This window comes from Eulemur rufifrons, chromosome 26, assembly GCF_041146395.1.
Source record: "Eulemur rufifrons isolate Redbay chromosome 26, OSU_ERuf_1, whole genome shotgun sequence".
NCBI lineage: Eukaryota > Metazoa > Chordata > Mammalia > Primates > Lemuridae > Eulemur > Eulemur rufifrons.
In genome coordinates this window covers 3,504,469-3,517,979 of record NC_091008.1, presented here as the reverse complement: position 1 = coordinate 3,517,979, position 13,511 = coordinate 3,504,469, and the positions used below count along the sequence as shown (strand labels likewise).

At 36.4% G+C, this 13,511-nt stretch overlaps 1 protein-coding gene across 1 annotated transcript in view; it reads left to right on the top strand.

Moving 5' to 3' along the window:
* Nucleotides 1-10,646, top strand: part of FAM241A (family with sequence similarity 241 member A) — a 30,059-nt gene extending 19,413 nt beyond the window's left edge. Inside the window, exon 2 of the mRNA XM_069459081.1 lies at nucleotides 9,997-10,646. Coding sequence (XP_069315182.1) covers nucleotides 9,997-10,242 — 246 coding nt within the window. The 3' untranslated portion in view covers nucleotides 10,243-10,646. The remainder of the gene's footprint in view (nucleotides 1-9,996) is intronic.
* Nucleotides 10,647-13,511: the final 2,865 nt, after the last annotated feature.

The window sequence follows — 13,511 nt, the reverse complement described above, 5'->3', positions numbered from 1 at the left end:
GAAGACGAAAACAAATCCAACATTTGCATGTAGTGCAGTCATGATGTGCCATCGTATAATCCGTGTTATCTTAATGATACTATAATTTTGTACTGGGTGGGGATTTTAGCATTATAACTAGCTAAAAGGTATTTTAGGACAACTAAAGCAGTTCTGAAGCAGTCAGGGCTGGTTTGAGCCAGCCACCTCCTGCCAAAAAGCGCTGAAGAACATCTCTTGTGCCCACTGGTGGTTATCTTAATCTGTTGTGTAACAATTTTGTTGAACACTCCCAAGCAGCATAGTGTTTTTCTCTGTGTGGTGGGGAATTTGTATTTTTTCCTCATAGATGAAGAGAAATTACAGGTCAGTAGAGTATAATCCCAGCAAAGTTGAAAAATATTCAATGTAAGTTGTTGAAACTACGCTGTCTATAAATTATTTCCCTTTTGTTTGGTATGCATCCTGACATGTACACTGTGGTAAATTTACCTTCCTAGTTACGATTTCCATGGGCTGGCGTTACTGGGGCTGGCACCGCTTGGTAGCTAGAGAAAGCCAGCTACAATGGCAAGGAGAAAGCAACATCTCAGTTTTTACTCTGTATTCTTTTGTGTTGTCTGAATATTTACAATAGCGATTTACCCATGTATTCTTACGTAGTTTTTAAAAACAAGTTTTTGAAGTTGTGTCTAAAATTTTCCACTTGGCTAACCCCCATTAATTTCTTTAATATTAGTAATACATTCTTCACATTAATTATTGCTAGTAACAATAAAACCAAATGAATGAGGAAGCACTTGAGCACTGTAGTTAAGAACACAGGCTTTGGGATTACCTAAAAAATACCTACTGTAATAAATAAGATTAAATAGCATAAAGAATATAAAGTGCTTAACACAGTATCCAGCATATGATAAACATTTGATGAATGGTAACTATTATTATTATTGTCATTATCATCATCATCTATAGTCAGAACTCTTGGTTTCAAGTGAGAAAAATTCAACTCCTACTAGATTTTGGAAAATAGGAATTTATTGGCTCACGTTATTAAAAAGACAAGAGGCAGATGCACTAGCTGGATCCAAGTACTCCAACTGTATCAATGAGACTCTGTCTCTGTCCATTTCTTGACTTTTCTTTCTGTTGGCTTCATTCTTAACAAGCTTTCTCCTCATAGTAATAAGATGCCCTACATCTTACCAGCTAACTAAAGCACAGTTTTGTTTTAAAGTGTCTCTTTTTTAATAGATGTGATACAGCTTTTATTGGCCTGTCTTGGGTTACATGCACACTCCTTAATTAATCCTGTGCCCAAGAAAATGAAACGTTCTTATTGGGCAGACATGGAGCTAGGGAATGGGAATATCTGCAGCCTACATGTGGACTAAGAGCAGGTAAGGGATGCTTTCTCCAAAGTTAGATCAAGGTGCTGCAAGTAGAAGAAAGTGAAATAAACACCAGGCAGGCAAAAACAGCAGATTTCCAATATTGCATATGTAATAACGTGAATTAATACAACAACGTGTAATACTGGACACAGGAAAACAGTTAAATGTGAATCTTAAATTGTTACCCACTCAAGGAAAGCCTGTTTATGGAATGTAGCTTGTGCTCTTCTAAAAGTAAGTGAACAGAAGTTCTCCCATGCTAATGTGCACAAATTGTTCCGTGGGTAAGGGTGTTCCATAGAAAACATCCCACCTCAATTTCTATGTAATTAAATTGTCATAACAGTTGAAGAAAAATACAACTGAATTTAATTATCACGAGAGAGATGATCACTATGGTATTAATTACTCAGGCAACGTGGTACAAAAGAAAGAGAAGTAGAAATCACAAGACATAAATTCTACCAAAAATATAGTAATAATAATAGTTACCATATATTGAGTGCTTACTGTGTGTATTCAAAAAGGTTTTTATCTGTTTCCTTATATTATTATTGCAACAACTCTATGGGGTAGGTATTGTTGGTCTCCTTTTATGGATGGGGAAACTGAGGGTCAGCGTGTAAGTAATTTGCCCAGTGTCACATAGCTGATACAGACAGAGCAGGATTTGATTCTGTCATATTTCCTTCCAAAGCCTGTGTTTTTTGTTAATAGGCCGTGTTACTTAAACTCTTCATTCCTTGTTTCTAAAATAAGAGACTTTGGTCAGGCATGGTAGCTCATACCTGTAAACGCAGCTCTTTGGGAAGCTGAAGTGGGAGGATCATTTGAGGCCAGGAGTTGGAGACCAGCCTGGGCCAAAGACCCTGTCTTGGCAAAATTTCTTTAAAAACATTAGCCGGACATGGTGGTGCTTGCATGTTGTCCCAGCTACTTGGGAGGCTGAGGCAGGAGGATCCCTTGAACCCAGGAGTTCAAGGCTGCAGTGAGCTATGATTGTGCCACTGAATCGCAGTCTAGGGCGACAGAGCAAGACCCTGCCTCAAAAGAAAGAAAGAAAGAAAGGAGGGAGGAAGGGAGGGAGGGAGGGGGAGGGAGGAGAGAGAGAGAGAGAAAGAAAGAGACTTTAATATAATTATCTTTAAGAATCCTTCTCAAAAATTCCATGATTATTTAAGGGTTCACCTTTAATTTCTCATCAGTAATTTTGGGTATCTTTTAAGAAGGATTTTGAATCAATTAGAATACCCCTTTAATCATGGAGACAAAATATCATTATTTTTATGAAAAACACTCTTCGATGTGCATGTCGTAGTCAATACTCTCTGTGTAACCATAAAGGAAACATATTTGATAAATGTTCTTCCATTGGAGCCTCACATGCAGAGAGTAAAATTTGGCAAGGACAAAGTGATTCATGTTAGAACAGGAGAAAAAGCTCCATCCGCATTTCCACACCATCGTACTGTTGTGAAGTATTATGGGTGGGGTTTTCTTCTTTGTTTATTTTGCCCTATTGCAATTTTGCTAAACATATCTCTTCATTCTGGCTTGGAGTCTTTGTTTTTCACATTTGAATCTAAATTCTAGTCACTACTTAAAATGCTATGAAAATGTATTAACATACTGCAGATAGCTTCACTTTGTTTAAATTTTTATAGAAGATTAAAATAAAAATTTGAGCAACTTTTCTGCTTGATAAACTTATTTCTAAGTATATTATAAACTGAGAAAAAATGTAAAACAATAAAGATACTGATTGATGTTCATTTTGCTGTGTTAAATGTACTCATTTTGTGTAAAATGAAAGTGTGTTTTCATAGCTTTTCCTTTTTCAGAGATATGTAAAATTTCCCTGAAAACTGAGCAGCATTAGACAGATGTTAGGTATTCACATAAAAATAACTGGCGGGTGTATAATATGGGGATTAATGATGTGGACTCTAAGAATGCCTGGTTTCATCTCTCAGATCCTTCAATTCCTAAGTGTAAGTCAATGTGTAGACATTTAATTCTTCTCAAACCTTATTGTTTCCTTATCTGTAAATGGGAAACCATAGTGCCTCGCTCACAGGGTGTTGGAAAGATCAAACAGGATAATGCATGTAAAGCACAGTGCCTGCTACATAGTAGCCATGCAGTGTTAGCTCTTCTATGACACCGTTAATAACACTATCACTACTGTTACTCTGAAAATTACAAACATCTTGAGAGAGAATCTGGACCCTAAGAACTCATCTTTTCATAATAGTCTCTGCTCTTCAAATGCAATGGTTTAGGAAATAAGCTCAGCATGTAAATGTTAGCTAGCAGCTGTCATATCCTATAATTCAGTCTAGAACTTATTTACAAATATTTGAAAAAATTTACAACTGTGCTTATGGGAGAATAAATATTGATGTTACATTTAAGTTTGTTTTTAATTTATGTGGGGTTTTTCTGCCTAATATGTTATTATTGTAGACTATTTCTGTTGTCCATCCAAGAAATATTTATTATGAGCCTACAGTGAGCTAGGCACCTTGCAATATACTAAGTATTAATGTACAATTTATAAGACATAGTTCTTACCCTTAATAACCTTAACAAGTTCTCCTCACTTAAAGAGTATATTTGTGGAGAAATAGGAGAAGATAAGGATCACTTTCCAAAGTTGTCCCAGAATTTCAAGGAAGAATTTTTTCAGAAGACATACAAAACTCATTGTTCCAAAGTGAATCACGTGTGCTTTCCCAAACCAGCTTCTGGTAAAGAAAACATTACTCTTAGACCTGTCATCTCTGGAGCCATAGGTGGTATCACCTCACCTGAAGAATGTGGACTGGATTAAGGTTCTGATAAGAGAAAAGAAGGAATGGATGCTAAATAATGACCACATCAGAGATTCTGCTGGTCCCATAAAATTCTATACATTGTTTTGAGACTACTATAATAAATAATTCTTTGGAAAATAAAGACCCTCTTTTGTTTAGCAAAAAGTGAGCAAGGTAGAAGATCTGTCAAGTATTGCCCTAATGCTTGCCAGAAAGACACATGTGAAATTCTTCTTATTTATTGAACAAATATATTTGTTGAGCTCCTTCTATGTGCTGCTATTCCCAGCCCATAGCCCCTGTTATATACTGATATCAGAGGATATCGGTGACCAGCAAAAATAGATATTGCTCCTACCTCATGGAGTTTACATTATAGTTAGAGAGCCATCAAATTATCACACAGACATTTACACTGAATGTGAATTAGAATGCATTGAAAGAGCATTGCCTGATTATATGAGACTGAGCTGAGGTTTAAACTAAGACTAAAAGGAGCATGACTTAACGAAGCAAAGCAGAGAGGAAAGAGTGTTTTAGGCAAAGAAAACACGTGCAAATCCCCGTGGCGGGCAGGAGCATGTCCTATTTAAGAAGCTTAAAGAAAGACCTGTGTGGCTGAAACGGAAAGAGGAGGGTTGGTGACAGAATGAGGCCAGAGACCCAGATGGAAGCCAGACCAAGCAGGGCCTCATAGATCACGTTAAAGATCTTGGCCGTGATCCTAAAAGCAGGGTGGAGATGGCATGATTGCATTTGCAGTTTGAATCACTGGCTGCACTGTGGTCTGTAGATCATAGGGGCGCTAATGGATGCGTGCAAGAGCAGTGTTAGGAACGTACTGGACTAGTCCAGGCAAGAGATGTTAGTGCATTGTCTTAGGATTATAGCAGATGGAATGGTGTACTCACTTTAAGGAAATATTTAGAAGGTAAAACAAAGAGGATATGGTCATAGGCTGGATATGGGACATATTGAAGGAGGAGGAGGAGGAGGTCAAGAATCCTTCATGTTTCTGGCCTTTGGATCCGACGTATGGACGGTGGGCCATTCACTGAGCTAGGGACCATTGGGAGAGTACTGCCTCCTCACCAGTCATCCAGGTGGTTTAAATGTTATTTTAAATAAGGATGTCTAAAAATTATTGAATTAGATGCCCTTTTGACATCTACATGAAACAGACTAGAAAAAGCAAAATGCTGTTACTTATAGCGGTCACTACACACATTTCATTCAATCTAACCACAGTCACTATTCATCATAAAATATTTCTTTCTTTATACAGCTTTCCAATTTCAATATATTTGTAATTAAGTAGTGGTTCTACTTAATTATCCCAACTCGTCCATTTCATAAACTTAAAAAAAAAACAACATAAAAATGTACCAGTTGATGGAAACAAGAGGGATCAAAATAATTAATTATAGACATGCAAGTCTTTATCTCAGCTTATCTCAAGTACTGTTCCTACAGTGAAGTGCTCGTGTGGGCTCCTACCAGACCTTAAAAGCTAATTGTTAAATTTTCAGAAACCTTGTGAGCTGGCTGTCAATAGTCTGAAATTGGCCACAATGGGGAGCATTAAAACTATACAAACTGGAAAACATTACAGCATTGGCAAAAAGGGCTTCCCCCGGCCCTCTACAAAGCCCATTGTTAAGCATTTATCAACACGCCACCGTCTGTACCCTTTAGAATTGTGGTATTTGAGGGAATACCCTAGATACACAGAGTACTGTAATGAGATTGACTGTGTCATCTCACTGGTATAAAAATACTGCCCATTTTCTTTTCCCAATTCTTAATGTCTTTTTTTTTTTTTTTTTTTTTGAGACAGAGTCTCACTCTGTCACCCGGGCTAGAGTGCCGTGGCGTCAGCCTAGCTCACAGCAACCTCAAACTCCTGGGCTCAAGCCATCCTCCTGCCTCAGCCTCCCGAGTAGCTGGGACTACAGGCATGTGCCACCATGCCCGGCTAATTTTTTTCTATATATTGTTAGTTGTCCAGCTAATTTCTTTCTATTTTTTTTTAGTAGAGACGGGATCTCGCTCTTGCTCAGGCTGGTCTCGAACTCCTGACCTCGAGCGATCCTCCCACCTCGGCCTCCCAGAGTGCTGGGATGACAGGCGTGAGCCACCACGCCCGGCCTCTTAATGTCTTCTTTTACGATTGTTCGAACCCCTTATCCAATTCATTGCTAGATATCTTCGCTGTTTCTATAGAATTTCATTTGTGGAGATATGTTACTTTTAAGCATTCTAGTGAGATTTTTTTTTTTTTTTAACTTTTTCCTCTCTATTAGATTGTCCACAATAAGAAATACTTCACTAAGGAGGCAAAATTTTAGTAGTTACTGAATCTGGCTGATAGATATATAGGGGTTTATTGTATTATTTTCTCTAATTTTGTGTGTGCTTGAAATTTTTTATAATAAAAAAAGAAGCAGCAGGCTGCAACAGCCACAGCTTGCCCACACCAGTCCCCACTGGGTGTTCCGCTTCTGGTCTCCATCCCAGGATCTGAGACGATGTGATCCTCACCTGGCCTGAGTTAACTGACTCCCTATCTTGATTTAAGTGTTGCAACACCCACTTCTTCCCCTGAAAAACCCACAAGCATCTGTAAATTTAATTCATTTTACAAAGAATTTAAAGTAAACCTTCAGAGAGTACCTACTGTCATCAGATTAGGGTAATTTCTTTGTACTAAAACCACAAAAATACTGAAGAAAAAAAAAAAGTCTTAAAAAGCTTTAGTAACAACAGAAAACCCCAAAGTAAAATGAGTGCATAACAAGAAATTGGGAAGAGTAAAAAAAAATTTTTTTGAAGAACTTTAATAAAGAATGAAAAAGGCCAGAATCAATACCAACAATGCTAAACACTAGAGGAGTAGGAAGGGGTAAAGGACCAGAAGAATTACAGATTAAACCAAGGACTCTACAGATTCTACCCTGAAGAAAAGAAAGGCTTAGTACCAGGCAAGAACAAGTTTGTGTTTTTTTTTTTAATGTAGTATATTATCATGGATCACATAAAAGTATAGGAAACCCAGAAACATAAAATAGACCCAATCACAGCATATTAGTGAAGGAAAAAGTAATTTAGAAATCAAAGTTTTCTTTAAAAAGGGAAGATTAACAAATTACAATTTAATGGAAAACTATCAGTAACAAAAAAAGATCATATAGATACATTTTATGGATGAGAAAACCTAGGCTCAAGAAAGTGAAGTGGTCTGCCCAAGTCACTTAGCTAGTTCAAGTGCTGCAGCCTGGACTTGGACTCGAACTACATCATTTTGTTTTTCCCACTCTTTTTTTGGTAGACAGAAGTGAAAATCCAAAAGTAATTTCTAAAATCATATAAAAGTATAGCTCAAAAGTGAATCTGGCTTGAACACATACACTTAGCAATGGTGCCCCACTGAGTCTCATTTTCTGTTACCTCATCAGTCTCCCAGAGTACTCTGTGCTTTACATAAATTACTGGTGCGTGGGAAAAGCCCACTGCTTATAGTCATACTGAAAATCATTTTTTCTGACTATTTCAAACAGAAGTTAAATTTTCTTTACTCTGTCTTCCCTTGAAGATGTATTTTTAACTATATATGTAGAATAGAAAATAAGGCTTTTTGTAGCCCTCATTTTTAAAATGAAAGAATATTTTTAGTAATTTGTTGACTTAGGACTGAAATAATCAAGCTTTGGTTTCTACTACAGGGATGTAAGTTTGATTCAGATGGTTGAAGAGTGTCTTTAAAACTTCCTCAAATTCATTGGCTCTTTGTAGCATGTGATTTTTATGGCACTCCCTTTTTAAGATAATTTTGCTTTCCTTTGGCTTGGAGAGTCTATTTAATGTTATTTAACACTTACTGACTTGTTACTATGTGAAACTATATCTGAAGGCCATTTTTTAACATATGAGGAAGTCTCCATCTTGCACCTACTATGAGCAAGTAGATGTTCAATAATTATTTGACTTCTGACTCCTAAAAATATATTTAATAAATTATAATTACAATTATGGCACTTTCATAACATAGTTTTTATTTTGTGATTGTACCGGAGTCTAGTGAGGAGAGAGAAACTATACCAATTATTTTAACAAAGATAAAATAAATAATTGTTAACTAGGTATTAAAGCATGGAAAAGGCAGAAAGAAAACATAAAAGGCAATGTTTTCAAAGGATGGTCACCAGTCCAGCATTATAAGCACCACTTGGAAACGTATTAGAAATGCAAATTCTCAGACTCCAAGCCCCACCCCTGATTTACTGAATCAGAAACTCTGGTAGTGGGCCAAGCAAGCTGTGCTTTACCAAGCCCTCCGAGGGATTCTAATGTACGCTAAAGTTCAAAAACTACTGCACTAAAGTATCACCAAGACAACAGCTGGGAGCAGCCACCACTCCTAGGACTGGGCAGCCAAGAAAAAAAATGGACTTATTAACATTGAGAAGATTGAGAAAAGGCCCCCAAGGAGGTGAAATTCAGACTGGCAAGAGCGGGTCACTGCTCACCTGGTGCTGGTGTCTCTAAGTTCAGAGGAGAGACCCCAAGGACCTGGGAACCAGATATCTGAGGACGGAGCACCCGTGAGTTGGAGCTGGTATCTCAACAAGGCACATGGAGATTGGTTCTACAAGCGTCAGAAATCTCAACAAGGCACGTGGAGATTGGTTCTACGAGCGTCAGAAAATCTCAACAAGGCACATGGAGATTGGTTCTACGAGCGTCAGAAAATCTCAACAAGGCACATGGAGATTGGTTCTACGAGCGTCAGAAAAATCTCAACAAGGCACGTGGAGATTGGTTCTACGAGCGTCAGAAAAATCTCAACAAGGCACATGGAGATTGGTTCTACAAGCGTCAGAAAACCCTGCAAATTGCAATTGGCTGCTGCTTCTAGAAAGAACCACTGCTGCCACAGCGAAGTGTGCTAGAGTGAGACTAACGGGATCAAGGAACCCATCCGAAGGAAACGAGAGCAAATCCCTCCTTCCTTCTCTACCTATGCAGTGTGCCTGTGGTGCCTGTATTGCAGAGCTAACTCGGAGGCAGAAATGTTTGCAGAGTTCCAAAGGGTGGGTTTGAAGCCGAGAGACAGTAGCTTAATGACTGGCATGATGGCCTTAATTGTAATAAGACTGGGAAATAATGGAAATAATAAATATTTTTGGTATGTATAATGGGGTACACATAGACATTTTTGGGGACACTAAGTTCTAGGTGGACTTCTGGCCTTATTGTAAAAAATTATTCGTATTTAAAAACTATTTGTTTCTCCTGATGAGATTAACAGAGGCATTTAAGACATTTGTAGAATGGACAGGAAATTTGCAAAGGCCTACACTGGAGTCCTTTTAGCTGGGCCTAAGAATAAAAGCTCACAGCAGTAATGGGTGAGGATTGCTCAAGAGTAACACCAAGACATGCTTCAGTGAACTGAGGCTTGGTTTCTTAAAGTCGTAGTGTCAAAGGAACACCCTGAAAAGAAGCTTACTAGGACACAGCAACCAGGGACCCTGCCTCATAAAACAAGAGAGTGGCAGAAAAGGTTGTTCTGAAATCATGGACGCTGCCAAGAGAAATATAAACATGATTCTTCATTTAAGCAGCTGTCTTTGCAATTCCAGGGTGAAAAAGAACATTCCCATTGTTTTTAGTTAATAAACATTTATTGAATAATTAACAGAAATATGCCCAGTGCCTTGGGAGATAGAGAACTATAAGATATAAGATAGTTATTACTCTTCAAGACCTTTACCTATTTCTCATTTTATGTTTTTTTTTTTTTTAAGGATGTTGAAGAATCACAAAACCACACTGGTGAGCCTGTTGGAGACGACTACAAAAAGATGGGAACACTTTTTGGCGAACTAAACAAAAGTCTCATCAACATGGGCTTCACACGGATGTATTTTGGAGAACGAATTGTGGAACCAGTAGTAGTCATTTTCTTTTGGGTTATGCTGTGGTTCCTTGGCCTACAAGCGCTTGGACTGGTTGCCGTTCTCTGTCTTGTCATTATTTATGTACAACAGTAAACATGGCCGAATGAGCTGTTGTTTCACAATTGGTAGCCATATATGTAACTGAAGAAGTTATATATTTCACTATTTGACAACCAAAAAAGTTTGCCTTGTTTCAAATTGTGTAACTAGCTGTTTGTAATTAAATTTATATGTGGATGTTGTTTAAAACTAAACTCAACTCTTGATTATAACAGGATTGAATATATATATTTTGAATATACATTAGCGTATTCAAAACTCTTGTTTCACTACTGTGATCTCTGTCCCCTTTAGACATCTTTATCTCCCTGCCAAATCTTAAATAACACCACCAAAAAGCGAGCAGGGAAAATAACAGGATATGGAATTCAAATCAAGCAACAGAGTTCTTGTAAAAAGTTCCGGTAAAACGTTTTTGAAGAAAAAGGATGAAACAAGTTAAAAAATAAGTTTTAATTGGAAAACGGCTCCCCATGTACCCCCACCAAATAATCTCATATTATTTGGGCAATACTTGGATTTCTGTTGTCCCTGCTCAGCCCAAACCAAGGTAAATGATAATTAGCATACACTACCTTAATATTGTGGTAAAAATCAGTAAAGCTAGCTCATTTTCTAAAAGTTGAAAAGGATATATTTATTATTGTCAGGGAAAGCTTCCAGGTTAAATATAACTTTTTTATAATGTAACACTGGGGCCTGGAATTACTTCAGTATATCATTTGAAGTTGTAGACAGTTTTGGTGCTAATTACTTTTTGTGAGTTTTTTAAGTCTCCTAAACCTAGTTGATTGCACCCTATGGTAATGCTATATATATTTTCTTGTCTCTGACAAGTTATGTATTTTTTTCCTAGAGAGACATTTTCAGTGTAACTTTTTTTTCAGAATTTTATAATTTTGTACTTTTTACTAACAATTATTCTGAGATTTGAAACAACGTATTTCCTATCTTGGCATGGATATTTTTCTGCAAAAAAATTATTTATACTTTACTGTTGTTTTCAGAAAAAAAAAATCAGATCAGTTTTCTTTGATATCTGTATTGGAAAGTACAATATTACAGTATAAAACCAAACGCTTAAATTTGGAACTTAACAGCCAATTGTAATAATAATCTTCTAAGGCTAAAGCAAAGTCAGTAGTTGGCTAACCATGTTATTAATGTGTCTTAATTCAGCACTTTGAGGTTTTATATTGAAATAAGTATTTCCTTAAGTATACTTTGAAAGCAGAAAATGGCTTTAGTGATATTTTGGGTTTTATGAGAGCACCTAAAATCTTTATAATTTTGTCTCAGAGACTGTATAAACAAAGGAGAGGTAGTTAAGATAAATAAGAAATTAAATACAAGAAAAATGGGGCAGTGCGGCATTTTTGTCTTTGGTAGGGCAATAGTTAAAGCATGTAGAGTGCTTACTACCCCACTTCATAAAGTTTTTACCTAATCCTATTTTAAAAATTTATTCTCTGAGTTCTCAGTGTCTTTCCATTCTGAAGCAGAAAATAATGAGAAACATTTAACTTAGATTTCTAAAACCAGAAAATCCTAAATAGAAGTATCAGTCAGGGGGTACTAATAAATATTGTGCATTTGTATAAATACAGGCCTTTTAAAATTTGACTTTTTAAAAACAAAAGAATTTGTACTATATCATTGTGTTTTTATTGGGTTTGCAATATTTTTATAGTAACTTTTATGAACTCAGTACATGTGTAAGTTGTTTGAAAAGGTGTTTTCATTTGTGCACAGTAGAATTGTGCGGTTTTCAGAAGTCACGAGATTTTGTATATCTGCATAAAATATTAATAAGTATATTCTTTTCTAATGCTACCAGGAATTTTAATTTTCCTTTGGAATGCAAACAAAGATAGAGTGTACAAAATAACAGCTCTGGTTCTACCAGTGCCTAATGTTGAAAATATTTTAAAGGTAAATTTTAATAGTAATTATTTAGTATACTGTTGATACTATGCATCTACACACTGCTGTTAATATGGCGTATATTAAATTATATAAAGAAATAAGATATTTTGCTGGTATTCTTTCTACATATGTTATTGGTTAGTGCAGTGTACCATCAAATCTTTTGCTTTGAAATGGAAAAAACAAACTTTGCTCATTTAATGGAGATAAAATATTTTCTTTTTTGCTCATTTAATGGAGATAAAATATTTTCTTTTGTGATATACATTAGAGTGCAGATTATACTAATATCCTGAAAGGAAACTGATAATTTCTTTGGTTCGTGGTACACGGAATTAGGTTGAAAACAATTCGTACTCATTTCAATCTCATATATAAGCCAATTTTAGAAGCTGTTATTGCTTATGAATAAAGAAATAGAAGTTACAGTGCTAAGGTTATTAGATTATATAATGTATATTCATACTTCCAGCCCTCAATTCAAAAGAAACGGTCAAAGTCTACAAATAAACTGACTGTAGATAAGTAAATCAATTTTTCTTCAAGTAAAAACTTTGTATTTTGTAGAACTCAGTTCTCTCATATCTTAAGCTATCATATACAAGGTGTATTCCTATTCCTGGCTACCAGTCAGATCATTTTTAGTTCAGTAGTGCGCTGTAGCCAGCTTGTAGAGGCTTACAAGAGCCAACTGCATACATTTTTTTCTGCCTTTAGTGACATCAAGTTGGTAGTTTGAAATTGGCTATGATGGGAATATTTATACCAAAAAAAAAATTGCCACACACTACAAATCAGGGCTCTTTTTTCCTGGAAAGCCAGTTATTAAACATACATCAGCAAATCACTGATTAGCCACCCTATGGACCACATTCCCATTTCTACTCTTACCGATATAAAAGGAAAATGCATTTTTGTATAATAAGAGAAAGCACATGAGGTAAATCGCCATCGACCCATCCAAAACCGTATTTGGATCTTTTCAATGTGGGGGTTATGGGCCATGGTTATCTTCTGACCAGCATGTCTCTATTCAATCACGTGGGGGGTTGGGGGGGGTTAAAATAATTTTTAATTTATTTTTTCTTTATTTTTTTCTATCAGACTCTGCTTGACATAATCACATGTTTCGATCAGAGAAAATCTCTCTGGGTTGCCACTGAGCTGCAAATCCATTAAAGACTATCCAGACAATCGGCAAAGGAGAACCTGGTACAGCACTGATGGAGGGCAAATTGCAGTATAAGTAAAGGTCTGTTGTGATACGGAAAGCTCAAAATAGTCAAAGCTAGGTATTGAGCCAGCAGGAGCTGTCTGTTTGGTTTGTAGGTTATATTGTAAAAGTTATTTTACAATGTTTATTGATTTAAGCTTAC